Here is an 18344-nt window from a genome sequence, read left to right as displayed (position 1 = left end):
CAGCGATAGGCGGCTGTCACAGGACTCTCAAAATGGCGGCAGGCTGTTTCCTTTTTGGGCCTGGTCCACTGAAATGGCCCTGGGACACCTTGGAAATCGGACGCTTGTCTGCTAGGTCTTGGACCCCATTCTCGAAAGCGTCCCCTCCGCCTTGAGAATTCATCAAAAGTTTTGGGGGCCCCGACTCCTGCAGGCTTCTGGTGGGGAGCGGCTGCCATGATTGCTCGCGGAATGACCACGACGGAGCTACGAGATGGTGGTGCTCTCATGGTGACGCCAGCTTCAGTCTGAAACATCCAGAAACAAGGTGGGGCTTTCATCGTTTGGGGGAAAAAAAAAGTTTTCATCCAATGAAAAGTGTTGTTTTTAGGTCATATGATCAAGCCTTCCATCATTAGGAAACCAAAAGTAAAATGAACCAATGAAAAGTTTTATAAACAAGTCACATGACCTGTTATGCGGCATAGGGTATAAAATGCGGAGAAAATACGTTGGCACGTGAGGCGGCGTCAGTAGCGGACCGATGTGCGAATAGGCCGAAGGCAACACAACGCGCCAAGATCCGGATGGCATCGAGGTGGTGTCATAGTTGAGAGTTCTGAGCAGCGGTTGTAACACTGTCTGAAGCTTATTTGCAGCTGCTGCAGCTTCACTACGCGCCAAGATCCGGATGGCACCGAGGTGGTGTGTAGGAAGTTGCCGCACTGGTGTGGCCATCCTACAATGCTGAAAGTCGGCGTGGGGCGCCCCGTTGGCCTGTGAGTTTGCGTCAGTAGCGGACCGATGTGCGAATAGGCCGAAGGCAGCACAACGCGCCAAGATCCGGATGGCACCGAGGTGGTGTCTAGTAAGTTGTCGCACTTCTGTGGCCATCCTACAATGTTGAAAGTCGGCGTGGGGCGCCCCGTTGGCCTGTGAGATGGTGTCAGTAGCGGACTGATGTGTGAATGGGGCCAAAGGCAGCGCAACAATATTTTCTACTATATTTCCGGTGTAGAAGAGACCACAAGGCGCTGAGATGCCAAGATCCGGATGGCACCGAGGTGGTGTGTAGCAAGTTGCCGCACTGGTGTGGCCATCCTACAATGCTGAAAGTCGGCGTGGGGCGCCCCGTTGGCCTGTGAGATGGCGTCAGTAGCGGACCGATGTGCGAATAGGCCGAAGGCAGCACAACAATATTTTCTGACTGACACCACAAGGCGCTGAGATGCCAAGATCCGGATGGCACCGAGGTGATGTCTAAGTTGCGGACTGATGTGCGAATGGGGCCAAAGGCAGCGTAACAATATTTTTTGTATGGAAGATACCACTAGGCGTTGAGATGCCAAGATTCGGATGGCACTGAGGTGATGTCTAGCAAGTTGGTGTGGTCATCCTACAATGCTGAAACTCGGCGTGGGTCACCCCATTAGCCTGTGAGATGGCGTCAGTAGCGGACGGATGTGCGAATAGGCCGAAGGCAGCACAACGCGCCAAGATCCGGATGTCACCGTGGTGGTTTCATAGTTGAGAGGCACTTCATCTGCAGTGGGGCGCTGAGATCCGGATGGCACCGAGGTGATGTCTAGCAAGTTGCTGTACTGGTGTGGTCATCCTACAATGCTGAAACTCAGCGTGGGTCGCCCCATTAGCCTGTGAGATGGCGTCAGTAGCGGACCGATGTGCGAATAGGCCGAAGGCAGCACAACGCGCCAAGATCCGGATGTCACCGTGGTGGTTTCATAGTTGAGAGGCACTTCATCTGCAGTGGGGCGCCGAGATCCGGATGGCACCGAGGTGATGTCTAGCAAGTTGCTGTACTTGTGTGGTCATCCTACAATGCTGAAACTCGGCGTGGGTCGCCCCATTAGCCTGTGAGATAGCTGTTCTTTGGATTTGGGCCTGGCTCGTCTGCTGTAGTGGGGCGCCCCTTTACCGTTTCAGTTGCCATTCAGCTGAGTTTCGGCTGCTCTTGATGCTACAGCGACAGGCGGCTGCAACAGGACTCTCAAAATGGCGGCCTGTTCTTTGGATTTGGGCCTGGTCCACTAAAATGGCCCTGGGACACCTTAGAACTCGGACGCTCGATTTTTTTTTCCTTTCCTGTACATGCAAAAAAAGGTAAATGCCCGGTACGTTACACGCTTCATCTGCCACGATGAACTCTCCAGAGGAACCGAAAAAAAATATAGTTGTGGTAACTATACCATGCATCGTCATATGGAGAGGTGGCACCAATTAATTATAGTGCTGCATAAAAGAGAGATTTGGAGGAGAACCCCTGACCTGCTAGTACATTCATCAAAGAAGTGGCACTGAGAGCTTCAGAGGCAAGGGAAACGGTCCCAAATTTTTAGAAGAACTTTGGAAAGATTAAAATGACATGTTTAGATTGTGGCAAATTAATTTCATGTGGACAGATGAGTGTTACTCTAATAAATACAGCATATGAACATCATCATAGTCGATGGTTGGTAGAGACATTTTGACTATATCCTGGACCTGCCCGTCCTCGCCCAAAATGGCGCCGAAATAAATGGGACTCGTAACTCCTTGTTGTGTACTGGTTGCAGAACCTTGAAATCACGAGATACGTATGCAGTTTTGAAGCACATGGCGGGCGGGGACGAGAATTGATTGAATATTTCGACATCCCTATTGATATTAAGTTCTGATGTGTTATTGATTACTGTACTGTTGAAAGTTCGAATTAACGTCACCCATGGTACTTGCCCGCAAATGTATATCTAGATAATTTTATTGTAACTGGCCCTGTCGTATTTTAATTATAAAATGTACGTCCACCGATTCCGTAACTGTTAGACACCTTAGTTCTTGCAACCTAATGGCCCGCCCGTTACGTTCCTCTACAGTGTAAATGTCTACTCATCACATACGATTACAGTTTGCTCCGTGGCCGGCCCACGTGGTTATAGGCTCGTATTTGTATAATGAAATTTTCACAATAAAGGTTTTTAAAAGAAAACATGGTAGTAGTATATACATTGGTAAAGTTTGTAATAATAGTCACTGTTTTAGAATCATTAAAAGGCAAGTGAAATAAAGCAGACCAATTACATGAAGGGTAAAAGGTATAATACGAAGGAACGCAGTAAAGATAAATGGTCAAGGGCTGTTGTGTTTTCTATTCCTGCAACATAAAGTGATCGATAAGAATCTCATATTCAGGCGTATCGGCGACTAAGACAGCAGGTCGACCCTCTTTTGCTCAACGGCTCCATCATGGGACGAAGAAACGCTCTTTTTCTCGAAAAAAGAATATATTTTACTTGCAGGACAGTTGTAAAATTTCCGGGAAAGTACATTAGTCTGGAACATTATAACATATATTTAAGAAAAAATAATGTTCGGAAGTAATGAAAAGCGTAATTTTTAGGTCATATGACCAAGCCTTTCATCATTACAATAAGAAAAGTAAAATGAACCAATGAAAAGTTTTATTAACAAGTCACATGACTTGTTATGCTTACGTTACGCGCTGCGCGCCCCGGATGACTTCCGGATGCGCTAACGCGGCGCGTCATATGACGCATTACGCGACAACGCAGGTCCAGAATATAGTCAAAATGTCTCCACCAACCAGCGGTCGGAACACAACCCCTTTCAGCAGGCTAAATAGTTCTGTTAAATGACAACAGAAGGGACAGGCAACAAGAACCATCAGTCAAAGAGGGGAGGGCTAGTTCTTCTCTACCGGGTTACATTGGGGCGCTACCGGAACTGATCGAATTGGTAGTCTACAGTGTTTCTGGATGTTTCAGACTGAAGCTGGGGTTAGCATGAGAGCAGCATCATTTCGTAGCTCCGTCGTGGCCATTCCGCAACCAATCATGGCAGCCGCTCTTTATCGTTATTTTGGGCGGGGTGGGTGGCGGAGCCGAGCTGTTTTGCAGCCATCATTGTGTGGAGTTCAGTTCATCTCACTAGTTTTGTATTTGTCATGAGGGGTTGTTCCTAATGTTTCTATTTTAGCGAGGTCAAAAAGAGATCCCATTAGTGGCCTACTGATTTTGCTCGATTCCTTTTCTTTTTTTTACACGATTTTTCGTTATCTGCAAAGACTAAACAGAGTATTGCGACTCTGTGTTTGTTTGTAAATAGAGAATGAACCAAAGAGAACTAATTCTAAAACAGTAAATACTTGGATAACAATCAATCAAATGGAGAGAGAAGCAGGCACGACGGATTACAACGGGGGCAAAGGCCTGCGTTAACTACCTTTCACTATCTGCAAAGAGAGAGTACTCCTAATAGAAATGAGGGGGGGGGGCACCATTCAAAGCAGATCAGTGTGCATAAACACGAAAATGTTTTCACTTACCACGTACTTGACATTCGACAGCTTATGATATTTGCTATTAAAAAACCATTGAAATTCACTGAAAAAACCATAGGTTATAGACCATATATAGTTAGGAATTAGCATTTACAAAACCTTGAAAATTCACTGAAAAAACCATAGGTTATAGACCATATATAGTTAGGAATTAGCATTTAAAAAACCTTATTTTACTCACACAAAACCATTGAAATTCCATATATAGTTAGTTGCACTAACTATATATTGCGCACCCGCAATCCACTGCTGATCATGTCACATATTACATCATTCATGACATGGTCAGTGACATCACTGATGACATCACTGATGACATCTCAAATGACATCACTGATGACATCACTGATGACATCTCATTTGACATCAATGACCACATCACTGATGATATTATTCATGTGACAATACAATGCATCTCTTCACATTTTAATATAACCTCTGTTTCACCCAGTGTTAAAAACAGAGTATAATTTTTGAAACCATTGACACACCAATACTAGTTACTACATACGTACTCACTGATTCCTACGTCTACACACACATTCACTCATTCACCCATACAATCATTCATACATACAATCACTCATGTTTACAACACAATCATATGCACTCATACACCTATACAGACACTCACACTCTGCCACTCATCCATGGAGTTACTCACACACCTAGTCAGTCCTGTAAAGAATCAATCACACTTCCATTTTCTACTCTATACAGTTAAACATAGAGCACCTTACGTTTTCAACCATATACTAACACATACTTACTCTCTTATACAATCATTGATACAAGTACACATTGATCTGTACAGAGTCACACACCTCCCATCCAGCCACACACACACTCAGTCTCCCATGCAAATACTTGGGCAATCAATCAATAACCCATATAGTTACTCATATAGCTACTGATCAACACATGCAGCAGTTTACAGAACAACAGACATAATGATGCACAAATTAAGACAGTTTAGTCACTAACCCATGCACTCAGTGAGACACATTTAATCACTCACTCATACATTCAGTCATGCACCTACTAAATCCTTCGTCCAGACACTTATACATCCACTCATTCTTCAATATGTAAGACATATTTTAACTTTACAGAAACATAGTCACTGGATGTTGTCATCAGTGATGTCATCAGTGATGTCATTTGAGATGTCATCAGTGATGTCATCAGTGATGTCACTGACCATGTCATGAATGATGTAATATGTGACATGATCAGCAGTGGATTGCGGGTGCGCAATATATAGTTAGTGCAACTAACTATATATGGAATTTCAATGGTTTTGTGTGAGTAAAATAAGGTTTTTTAAATGCTAATTCCTAACTATATATGGTCTATAACCTATGGTTTTTTCAGTGAATATATATATATATATATATATATATATATATATATATATATATATATATATATATATATATATATATATAATATATATATTTTTTAACTGCAGTGAACTCAACGCACATAGGATTGCTGTCCATGATCTAAAAACTAAATTCATACCAGGGGCTAAACATACAGCTGCAAAGAGAATGCAATTTCTAAGGCCTGTTACAGAACTAGAGAGCAAATTTTGTCCATTCAAAGCAACACTCGTAAACATACTAGGAGCGATTCACATTTCAGACTAGTGGCTACATACAGCAAACAGCAGGCCAAAATACGTTCCATCTTATACAGGTATTGGCAGCTCATAAAAAATGATCCAATGGTGGATTAAGTGGCACCACGAAGACAAGGCTTCACATTTAGAAGAGCAAAATCAATGATGCAGGAATTGGTAAAAAGCAACCTTGAGAGCCACAAATCTGAAAAACAAACATGACTTAGCAGCAAAGCAGGGTTTATTTGGGGTACAGAATGTAAGGTCTGTCAATAGGGTAATAATACTGTGCAATAACATCTTGTACCAAAGCCATCAGAGGTACCTTCACATGTAAAACAGATTTTGCTATATACTTATTGCAATGCCCATGTGGGCTATCCTATGTAGGCAGTACCACTCTGGCAGTCCACAAGAGAATAATTCAGCATTTGCGGGCCATAAAAAACCGAGCTAGGTCATACCTGGTGGCCCCCATTTTGGAGATTCACATGAGAGTCAAGCAACAGGTCTAACGTACTGTGTTGCGATGCTGTGGCCCCAAATATTCAGGAAGGTAGACAGAGAAAAGCAATTGAGAAGACTTGAGCCTCGATTTATTATTGAATTAGACACCAACTCACCAGGAGGTCTTAATGTAGAGGAGGACCTATATACACACCTCTAGCTGACATAAAAATAGATAATTATGTGCTGTAGATATGTCTTTTTTATGATGGCAGCATGTGTGTAGGTGTGATTAGGAGAGATTAAGATAGATTGGAAAATCAAATAAAATCACGGATCAAAAATATGAAAGCGTAAAATTTCAAGAAAGGTCACACATAGAGAAAAATGTGCTTGTGAACGTTAAGCACATTACCAAAGGCTGGCATATTCATTGAATTATAGAAAGGTCAGATGTGGGGTAGACCATATTATCATGTGCTAGCACTGTAATCAAATTTTGCTGTGAGATCAGAATTTCAGCTTTTGTTTAAAATCATTTTCAGATTTGCCTAAAGTGCTTGACAAAGTCGCTCTAGAAATATACCATGGAGGTATGTACAATGTTTACTGTGGAAACATTTACTAAATCCCACTGGAAATGTTTGGCTAAGTCATCAACCCTTTGCTACATTTGTGTTATGGTTGATTGTGGTCTCACACAATCAATTGAGGGAGTATTATTAGAGCTATACTTGCTCTTTCTAAGGTAATCACAGTGTAATCCCATACACACAGCAGGGGACTAATGTGAAAATATAGCAGTTGGAAGATAAATTGTTATATTTGATGGGCAAGTGGTTGTATTTGATTCTCAATTTAAGGGAAGGGTGAAACTTGCAGTACTTTCCTTGTGAATATTTAACTGTTATTTTTAAAACTCGCAAGTTTCATGAACATTTCAAGGTAAAAAAAAGTCCACAAGATTCTACTTTTATTTTGACAGTTCTTGCACAGTGTAAGATATCTAAAGTTTGCCAATAGACCTTATTCTGTAAATGTTGGAGTTTTGCTCCTGAAAGGTTACACTTTTTAGTAAATAACTTTAACACAACAATCCCACAGAACTTACATAATGCTGTTAGTAATATTTCATTGACTCCTCCACTCTCTAAAAGTTGAGCATGTGAAACGAGAACTAAGTTGAAATTTCTGCATGTATAAATATGAGACAAAACATCTTCACCTACACCCCTCATTAAATACAGTATTGTTTCCTTCAATTTCTGACCTTTATCTTCTTAGTCTCTTTTGACTGTTTCCTCTGTGTCCTCTTTAAAAAGTGTTTTGTCTGGGATCAATTAACATTTTCATGGTTTTTACTGACCATATGTCATCTAAGTGATGGGCAGACAGGGAACCATCCAGCAGTCGAACATTTCTTCTCATCACCCGTCCATTCACATGTATTTCCTCATTGGGAAGATGAGTAATATGAATTCCTTCTCAAACGAAAGAAGAAAAAGGTAAAGCAAGTAAAGACCACTTACTTTGTTTCCCAGATATGGAGCTGGTGCCCTCCAGAAGTAGATGGGCTGCAGGACCACACGAGCATCTGGATTTCGGATACTAATTTGCTGTGGTCCGTCAAAAGTATCCTTCCTTGGTACAACACTCATAACACCTTTCAGATCAGTGAGATACCATTCGTTCATGTCGATAACCTAAAAGTTGAATACATTGTTATATTCAGTAGTGCTGAATTAATCAAAGAGAAAAGAAACAAGGATCAAGAGAACAGATACACATTTCTGAAATGTCCATTGATATGCCAGCCTTTTTTATATGATACTGCATTTGCTTCAGTTTTATCTCTATGGCACCCTATTGAACAATATATTTCTTTTTTGTTTACAATGACCTGTGGGATTGGGGGCATTAGTTGTATCCACACGTTACCGTATTTAGCAGTTTTAAGGCACAAGTTATTTCCAAAGACATATCATGCACTATAAATTAAAGATGCTTATACAATATTTTTAGTACAAAATTGAAGACTTAGGTCAGGAAGAACAATAAAATATAGGTAAGTTCAACGGTCACCAGTCATAAATAATAAAGAACTTTATTTATTTATTTATGCGATTTTATATAGCGCGAACTTTACCCGAAAGGTGTCAGAGCGCTTTACATAAGAACCAGTTGAGAAACATAAGGACTTAGGATTACATGCGTTACGTAAAGGATACAAACAGAAAAAATTGCAAATGTACAAGATGTAAAGTCACACAAGGAGGAGATACAAATGGATATACTCGAGTCACATAGGAATGGTAGATAGTACAAAGGTCTACAAACTTGTGACCTCACCCAGTTTTTTCTAGGTTGCCACTATACCGTAGGTGCAGCAGAGGTTTACAAATCCATGCTGCCCAAAGTCCAACACATTTTTACAGCTACGTGTCTTTTTGGTGGACATTTTGCAGACATAGTGGTTTGCAGGTCCATGGCAAAGCTGCCTCAGGTGAAACAATTGTAACAGCAAGTCCTCAAAGTCATTGCAGCATAGCAGGCCTGCTGTTACTTATGTAATTTACGAAGAATAAGACTTCTGAAGCAGGGGTCTATCTTCAGAAATAACATTATTAAAGCCCCCATGTACAGGGACTTGTTTTGTTTAAGTATATAAGGAACATTATTGGAGTTTTTTGTCGTCGACCACCTCAATTGATTTGGCAGATGCAGATCGAATGGACGCTTGCTAAAAGTAGCCTTTCCCAGAAGTCCACTATAGCAGTTTCCAAAATGCCAGATTCAGCAGTCGCTTTGCTTTAACAGCACAACATTTTTCGACTTCTAAATGAGGTCCTGTTACCACCTTTCTCTCATTGAATCTCTTCACTGTTTTAATGGAAAATTGTCTTTATAAAGTTAGGAGATTTTAAAATAAATAAATCTATACTGACACTTGCAAAACATTATTTTGACTCGAATCAGTAAGTCAAGTGGCATAAGAACATTTGAACTCTCCCTTACTGTGTTGTAGGTCAGACGTGAGTTGATACAATTGTCTGACACCCCAGAGCAGAAGCACTTCTCACATCCAGAGGGATTGTCTTGTTGCAAGTTGAAGAATCCATATTTGCAGCGGTCACAAGTTTCTCCTTCAACATTTTCCTGTAAAAATGAGACTGGCTGTTAGCATAGCTTTTTCAAGTACTTTCCCAAACGTTGCTTCAATACACAAGGGTCAACACATTCCACCACTTCTAGTAAACTTATATATGTGCACCTAAGCCCTGGTCCTAGAACAAAAACACGGCAACCTTCCAAATGTATGGCACAGATACCTAAATACATATTTGGTTTTGGAGGTCCAATGATGGCTGGACAAAGTTACAGAATATTTACACCATGTTTGTCATTTGAGGCTAGAAAACTGTTTCCACCCGAGTCTTTGTGCAACAGCTTATTGCATTCTGGGCATAGTCTTGATTGGCTTGTATTGAACTAATAAAACTAATAAACCTCACAGCAATTATCTGTAGGATAACTATGAAAGGCCGACTTTTGCAGAGTATCAAGCAAGCACTGTGGGAGGGTACACCTAGAGTCTGTCTTGCTGTTGTCACAACTGCCCTAAAGTCCTTGAGTGTGGAGGTGCAGGGCTATTTGAAGGCCGTCACAGCAAGAGTAGAAACAGGACTGCAAGTCCCATAATTCTCAGACGGTAGTCATTTTGGACGAGTCTCCTCTATAAAAGCAGCCCCACCCAGGATCGGCTGCTCTCATTTCTGAGGAACGGGTGGTGGTGGTTGGAGGCAGGTGAGTCAGTGGTTCCGACATTGTTCGAGACATTTGGCAGAGCTACCGGTTTGATTTTGATTATGGGGTAAGTGAACACCTGCGCCCTTATCCCAGATTCAGAATATTATTCCAACTAATTTCAAATTGGTGACTTTGTTTAGGGGAAACCTTTTTTTTGTTTTGGTGAAAATTTTAAAAAGTAATCTTCTGGGAAAGAGTTTGTGAGCACTAGACCTGCCCAGGAGCCTCCCCTTAGAAAGGGCTCACTTTGGTAAAAAAAAGTCATTGAGCCTAAAGAAGCGGGTGTTCAGCTAAGTTGCAAAGGAAACAATGTTAGCTAGAGAATCCTGATTTTTAAAAAAAACTAGAATACATGTAAAAACCTGGCAAACTAATAGATAATGAAAAGGGAAATATGATGAACAGCTTTTTGCGATTTGTATTTACCTTTACATAAAATTAGCAAAATAAAAAAAGGGAAATATGGTGAGCAGCTCATTGCAATTTGCATTTGCATTTGCGAGAAAAGAGAAGAGATTTGTCTGGTTGTTTGAAGGTCTCAGTGATCTTTAAGGCGAACTAGGGAAAGAACCAAGATTCAATGGTGCTATATAACTATATGACTTTATTGAATGAGGGTTTGACCAAGCTATATGACTTCCGGAAACTCTACCAGGCATTCTTTGATCAAATCTTGTGGTATGCTCGCCTTTTCTTAGAAAACGCTACATGTTTTTTCCCTCCATAAAATACATTGTATGGCTATGTTATAGCTATGTCCAACCGTTGTTCTTATATGCCTACAGTAATATGGAAGCAGTAAAGACAAAACTTTAACCAGCACCTCTTGAAAGAGTTTGGATCTAACCAGGTAATGAAAAGGGGATATGGTTAGACTTCAGATGGGAAATGACAGGCAGGGAAGTTCAGCCCAGAACTCATAACATTGTGCAATTCTTCTCTGTCAGATTTCCATTCTTGCAGTACCCTTCACCGACCCATTCCTTCGCCTGGGCGCTCCAAGGTTCTGGGCTATTAAGGCGGTCAGAATTGGTGGTGCCAATAGGTGGACTGTAGCGAGCATCCATTTGCTTACCCTGAGGATCAACTGCAATGTGACAGAGGTGGTCACCCTAGGAACAAATCAACTATTCACATGTGCTATAAAGGGTTTTTTCCAAAACAATTATGAAAAGAAACCAAAAAGGTCATTATCGGGCAGGCTGTGCAGGAATCTATAAAAGCATGACCACCATGTACAGCCAGTCATAAAAGCACTTCACTGCCTGCTGGTGGAAACTAGAATTATGTTCTCTAAGAGCCAATAGAGCACATCTGGAGGTCGTGGAAAATCTTGCCCCCTCCTCCATCCCAGACCGAAATCTCTTGACAGTTATATTACACAATATTCCTTAAACTTGCTTTAGGCATTAACACCTTGATATTCATGGGAGTTCATGGTCAAAAGGCTTGAAATGTCCTGAATTTGGTTCTGATGGTTGAACCCAAGCACCGACTCTTAAGAAAACTCTTAAAAACGGAGTTGTTCAGTACCCTCTTGCAAAGGTCTACGTTATGTGACGATGAGAAGGAAATAACAGACAGGGGCCATGCCTCGAATTTATTTTTTGAGCACCTACTAATCTCTCAACAATAATTTCTAAGTACACATGTATATTCCTTTCAAGTAAAATTGAGACAAAACAAACATTCTTTAAAAAAAATCACAATAAATGCATGCAAACTATATGAAACTGTTGTGTTTTACCTTTTAAATTCCGCTGAACACCCAGACACTAGACCTATGCGGTAAAAACGGAGGCACTGATGGTCCAGCGGGTCGTAAAGTCATTCTTTCAGGTAGTCACACCAATTTTGCCATTTTAGTTTTAGAGCTACAAGAACAACAAAGTTCTGTGCATAGTGCGAAATATGATTGTTTATTCTCTCATTTTAATTAGTCGAAGTAAGTCTGGGGCAAACTTGATTGATATTCTGATTGACGACCTCATGACCCACAGACGTTATTTCCTCGTGATAATCTGTTTCTTGTCACCACAGTGACAAGTGAAGACCTCTGATCTGCACTACAGTAAAGAAGTGAGACTTTCCTATTTCCTCAATGAACAACTGGGCCCTGTATACAAGGGGCAATCCCAATGTTTTAAATGTATTTCAGTGTTAATTGAAATACAGGCACTATGACTGAAGCACACTTTATTAATGTGCTTGTTTATGCACTTAAGAGGCACAGTTTGGCACACTAATGCTGTTTCTTTTAAATATAGAGTTTCCTGTCACCTATATTGAGAAGCTCAGGTTGCTGCCTGTCACGGCACCAATGGCTTTGTAACAGTGTATACAGTGCTTCCCTGAGAAATAGAGCTAAGACAGGGGACATGTTAGCCAGACTCCAAGTCACCTACTACAAACTGTCTACACTTCTTTTGCCCATGACCCCTGCTGCTATTTTCCCCATTGCGCATTCTGTTGAAATGGTGATGACAGATACAACGCCCAGTAGAACAAATCCCAGACTCAAACCTTGCAGAAGCAGGGCTCGATGCACGGGTCATCGTTCATGCTTCCAGTCACACTGCAGATACAGGGCACGCAGTCAGGGTAATCCTTGTATCCTAAGGCACACCGGTCACATCTTTCTCCCGCATATCCGGTTTTGCAGTGACAGAAGCCAGCTTGCATGCCTAAAGAGGAAAAAAAACAACGATCAATTCAGCAAGGAAAATTCATATAAAATGTTGTATACACCTTAAGTACTCATTTTTAATGTACTTTAAATGACAGTCATTTTGACTGTGGTCTTGAAATATACACCCCCAGGTGACTTCAAGTGCATAAACGCTTCTTTCCTGGGTCAGTTCAGTGGTAGGAAGTGGCAACTGCAAACCCAGAAAGGCCTGTGGTCAACAACAATAACAAACAAGAATAAATACGAGTTTCCATCTGTACCTGCAGGTGTGTTTTTGAATTCTCTTGCTATGCACAAGCACGGCCTTTTCTCAATCTCCCACCTCTATTGGTGTTGCATGTCCCTAGCAGACTCCAGGTACACACACCCTAAAGCGGTGGCGGCTCATTACATTTGAAAGTGATTCAGCATAAAAGTTGGGGACGAATTTTTTGTGATGAGTGAGCGAGCTTGACTGACAAAATAACAGTCTATTGGATTCTCCCTTAAGAAATTTGGGCTGGTGGGTGCAGGCAGGGCCCACCTGCACTGTTTTCTGGGGACCAATCCTTACTTTTCATTATTAGAGTTTGACTCAGAACAAAAAGGAGAATGGCGGAAAAGAAGGCGGAAGAGAAAAATTGAAAACTGTAACAAATGGTGAAAGCAGGGATGAAAGAGAAATTGCAAGGGTGACAAAATAGGCAGAGAGTGTATGCTAGAGAAGGAAAGAGGAATGAATGAAACCAAGACTAGAAAGAGATGGTATAAGGCAATACCTACATTTGAATATGCCAGCCACGGCCTTCTCAGGCAGCCTTTGGACTCCGGCGCCCTTTCCTTCCTGGATACTCTGTTATCCAGAGTAAAGAGGACCACGGTCAAGCATGCCTATCATTACTACAGGACAACAGACACTACACCATCCTTCACACTGACCCCACCAGCCGAATACAAAAGAAAATCACCAAGTTTGTTGAGGAAGCTCGTGAAAAAGGCTGGAAAATCAAAAAAGAATTCCCAATCACTAATGAACCAAGAACCCCAGGATTCTACACCATCCTAAAAATCCATAAAGGAAGGACACCACCACCGGGAAGACTAATAGTATCCGGAATTGGTTCCATTTTAGAACCATTATCCCAATACATGGATTGCTTTTAAGACCATTAATAACAGAGGCCAAATCCTATGTCAAAGATCCTACACACCTCTTGACTATCCTGCAAGAAATAGATTATGACGCCACGAGTGAAACATTGATCTGCCTTGATGTCGAGGCATTTAATATGAGTATCCCACAGTAAGAGAGTCTACGAGTCATTGATGGTCTCCTACATGAACAAGATTGGAGATGGAAAGCCCCTGTTAATTGGATCATGGAGCTAGCTAGACTCGCACTGACGAAGAACTTTTTCTGTTTCGAGAACCAGATCTTCCTCCTAGGCCATGGGACTTTGATGGGCAGCACTTTTGCACACAGCATAGCCTGTCTATATATGAGCTGGGTCGAAGAGCAAAACATCTGGACAAATAATCCCTTCAGAGACCAAATACGCCTTTGGAGAAGATATATATCGATGACGTCTTGGTAATCTGGCACAATAGCGACACCACCAGCGAATCCTTCAACAGATGGCTTAATGAAAGAAATCCCTACTTATGCTTCACTATGACCTGCAACAGCAGACAGGTGTTGTTCCTTGATGTGAACATCACTGTAGAAAGTGGGAGACTGTACACCCCACTCTAAACAAACTAACAGACCGTAATAGTCTGTTACATTTTAGCAGTGCTACCCAAGGTCACGGAGGGTTAACTGAGCTACAGGCCATTTCCTACACATCAGACATAACTGCTCAAAGATAGGTGATTTCAAAAGGGAGGCAGACAACCTCACACAAAAACTACAGGAATGTGCATACCCGGACCACATCATTTGCAAAGTGAAAAAACGTGTAACCAACATAACTTTGCAACTTTATCATTATAATAAGGTAACTACATTGACCATAATCCCGTGGGCTGGTAGGTTCTGACTGTCTGACTAATGTTTGACTTGTATATACAGCCTACTTATAGAGAGTGACCTCTTATTAGCTAGGTTTCAATTCTGAATTTACATTGCCCATAATCTCCCTGGTAGGAAGGTCTCATCGACGCCTGTGGAAAAGCGTGACATTAAGCAATGTCTACGCACTAGAGCTTCTAATTAACACCATGTGTTGGCTTGCAAGTGTGCCGAGTTAGCTGCAAGTACCAGGGACAGAGATTGCAGCCCCATTGTCTGAAGACATTTCTAAGCAACCAGTTGACACATTCCCATCAGAGAGCCTGCACGTCACAGCACAAATATTTAAGCAGGGAATCAGAGCTCACCCACTCACTGCAAGCAGGGGAGCTGAGCTGAAAATAGGTTCGGAGACGGGATGGGACCATAGACGAAGTAAGTCAGGGGGAATTTTGTCGACACCGGGGCACCCAATGCACGCATTTGCATTACGGAGTATGCCTCCATGTGGATAACAAAAAAACATTGATTTCCTAACCAGCTCTGGCATTTCATCTTTCTCCATCCCTCAATGCAGAGTGTGACAACAAGGCCTCCCTCTCATGTCCCCGTGGGAGCATCTGCCCCATGTACTATATTGTAAATATAACATTTGTTAAAAAAATCCTCCACAAGATTGACTGTGTGATTGTGTGTATGTGAGTAGACCTGCCTTGAGACTTAGAATTGGGTGAATGAGTTAGTGTGTCTGGACACGCGCTTGTATTACTCACTTATCTTGGCTTACCTCTGCACGTCAATGATTTAAATATACAACAGTAAGTATGTGTATGAGTACGTTTAAATACTAGGATCACCAAACAGGTGAAATCCTGGGTGAGATCAATCACAGAAGGCACTATTCTGTTGGGGGCTGCACTGAGATGAGTCACTGCAAAGATACGCTTAACCTGGCTTTACAGCAAATTTACAGCATGTACAATTGCACCATTTTTCTTTAATTCCCAAATAAGCTGCAGCAAGTATATGCTTTTTTATAATTTCTCACATGCAAATTGCACGCGCACATCAATCACGTCTTCGGGGGAGTTACTTCATTGCTACCAATCCTGACAAAAACCCAGGACCTTGCACAGGCCGATATGACTGGGCTGAAATATGTTGGTGCCTTCGGGTCATAGGATCATTACATCCTTATAGCCCTATATGTATTTTTTTTTTAACCTATGCATACAATTAGCAGAAAAGATTTGCTAATTGTAGGGGCTCCCAGGGGATTATCCCGACGATTACCACACCCCCATCTTAACTAGGGTCTCTTTTACATTCTTAGTCCAGGGAAGACTACCTGACCCTGGAATACCCAAAACCCCCTTCAGCATTTCACATTAAGACATGAGCTCCGGTGTAGAACAAATCCATTTCCAGTAGAGGATGGGCCTGATTCCACCCACCTCCGAAAGTGGCCTAAAACCCATGTACAGTAAGGATTTGCACACAGGGCTTTAGGTGGGCTGGGAAGGGTGAATATAACTGTCGGATACAGACAATGCAGTGCACTGAAGTCACGCGCCTTGCGCCACGTGATGGAGCAATGCTGTGGATTATCATCCGTTGATATTATCAGGTGTATGCCATCACTCCTGCTACTCCTTCTAGAATCGACGTCCCTGACAGACCGACAGGCTCAGGGGTGTTCCCAACTTTCTGGAGCCCCGATCTAGCCCAATGCCTATGAATATCTCCTAGACATTGGAGGTTCAGGGTACACCCCCACATTCTGCAGTGGGGGAAGGTGGGCATACATTTGCATCGATAGTCTAAAACAGTCAGCCCAGTACGATGTGCCCACAGCATCTGTTGTCCATGGCAGATGGTAATGTTCACTGCGCATGCCACACTGGAATGACTTTAGAATGACATTGTGACACAAAAGACTACAGCATAACATGTGTTTCTCTGCTCACCAGCAGAAATCAGCAAAACTCCATCTGCCAATCTTGATTACATATATATTGCAAGACCTAAATAATGTGATAAAGGGCCAGGCTGCTATTTTGCTGTTGTTTTACACGGATTGACAGATCACTATTTTACAGGGAGCAGTGATGATGATAACGTTTTTAAAGCTTAAATATGATGTTTGCTAATACATTCCTCTATTAATCAGAGGTTTCATTTAAATGTGAGTCATGCAAGGGGCATTAGATGCGACCCAGATTGTAACCGTCCAATTTCATTCATTAACTCGACTGCAAAAATTATGGGTAGAATTGTATAAGAACATCAAGGTTGTTGGACCCATGAAAACAATATTATATGAGATCTACGGTTTGGGTTTCGGGCAAGATTAGGTACATCGAACAATGCCTCAATTTACATTTATTAATTAACAAATATATCATAACAAAGTTGGGGAATGTTTTCCTTGTTTAATGGATTTAGAAATCAGCTTTTAATAAGCTTTGGGATCTATTGACGAGTGCGGAAATTGAGGTAACTATTATTAGCTACTTAAGGCAATTCCACAGGGAGGTACCGGCCAGCTCGATTTATGGCTCAAAGGGTAGAATCGTTTTAAGGCGTGGGCAAAGTGGGCCTTGTCCCTGGGCCCCAGCCTTTCAGGTGGGCCCCTGATAGAGCCAGCTCTGTTCTACAGAGAACTTGATTAATTCTTGAACCACTGTTTTAAATACAGTCTTTATTTAATTAATGTTTTTCTGTGAGTGGTGTATGGGAGTCTTTTGCTTACATTTTCAACAGAAATATTTATGTTTTTCAACACCATGCAACATGTATAAAAAATTCTTTTAGGTCAAAACATGACCTCACCTATGAAAGATGGGAGGTTTGGTCACAAAGATTATTTGCAAAATTATTAGAGAGCCACTGCTGTATTATAATATCGAAAACACACATCGCTATCACTGAATATTAGATGGAAACACATGTAGAATTTGAACCAGTGTGCCTGTGCACTGTCACTGACCTGGCCAAAGTGGGCATGAAAGAGCTGAAATCGGATCATAAATTCAAAGGTGTTCTTCACAGGTGCCCTCAATATATCCTTTGCCTAGGACCCTGAAAATCCTTAAGATGTCCCTGCCAGGGAGTGTGATAGGGCTGCCCATTGGCACCTTTTTAATTCACATTATACATAAATGGCCTGGAAAAACACCATGTTAAGCTTAATGTAGATGTTCAGTGTGTAGGGACTCAGTGTTATTTTACACGATGACGCAGTGTTTATGGCTAGGCTGAAACTTAGCAGTTGCTTGAAGGTTTTGTAAGTTTAATGAAAAACGTGGAAACACGTGGACACAGGCTAACGGTAAACAAATCTAAGACTTCTATCATGATTTACAGTTCCAAGAGGAATAGGAAAAAGTCATTTTTGGTTAATAGGAACAAAATCACGCCTGCTTCTACTTTCCCATACTTGTGAGTGCTT

At 41.7% G+C, this 18344-nt stretch overlaps 1 protein-coding gene across 7 annotated transcripts in view; it reads right to left on the bottom strand.

Annotated features, from left to right (window-relative positions):
- Positions 1 to 18344, bottom strand: part of LAMA2 (laminin subunit alpha 2) — a 3430794-nt gene that overhangs the window by 2411021 nt on the left and 1001429 nt on the right. For all 7 annotated transcript variants that reach the window (XM_078648920.1, XM_078648921.1, XM_078648915.1 and 4 more), the window contains exons 10-12: positions 12738 to 12898; positions 9423 to 9563; positions 7937 to 8110 (exon numbers count right to left, since the gene is read on the bottom strand). In XM_078648920.1, the coding sequence (XP_078505046.1) occupies positions 7937 to 8110; positions 9423 to 9563; positions 12738 to 12898 (476 nt within the window). The remainder of the gene's footprint in view (positions 1 to 7936; positions 8111 to 9422; positions 9564 to 12737; positions 12899 to 18344) is intronic.

Source organism: Lissotriton helveticus, chromosome 6 (genome assembly GCF_964261635.1).
Source record: "Lissotriton helveticus chromosome 6, aLisHel1.1, whole genome shotgun sequence".
NCBI classification, from domain to species: domain Eukaryota; kingdom Metazoa; phylum Chordata; class Amphibia; order Caudata; family Salamandridae; genus Lissotriton; species Lissotriton helveticus.
The sequence above is the reverse complement of the archived record's forward strand: the minus strand, read 5'-3'. Positions and strand labels throughout refer to the sequence as shown.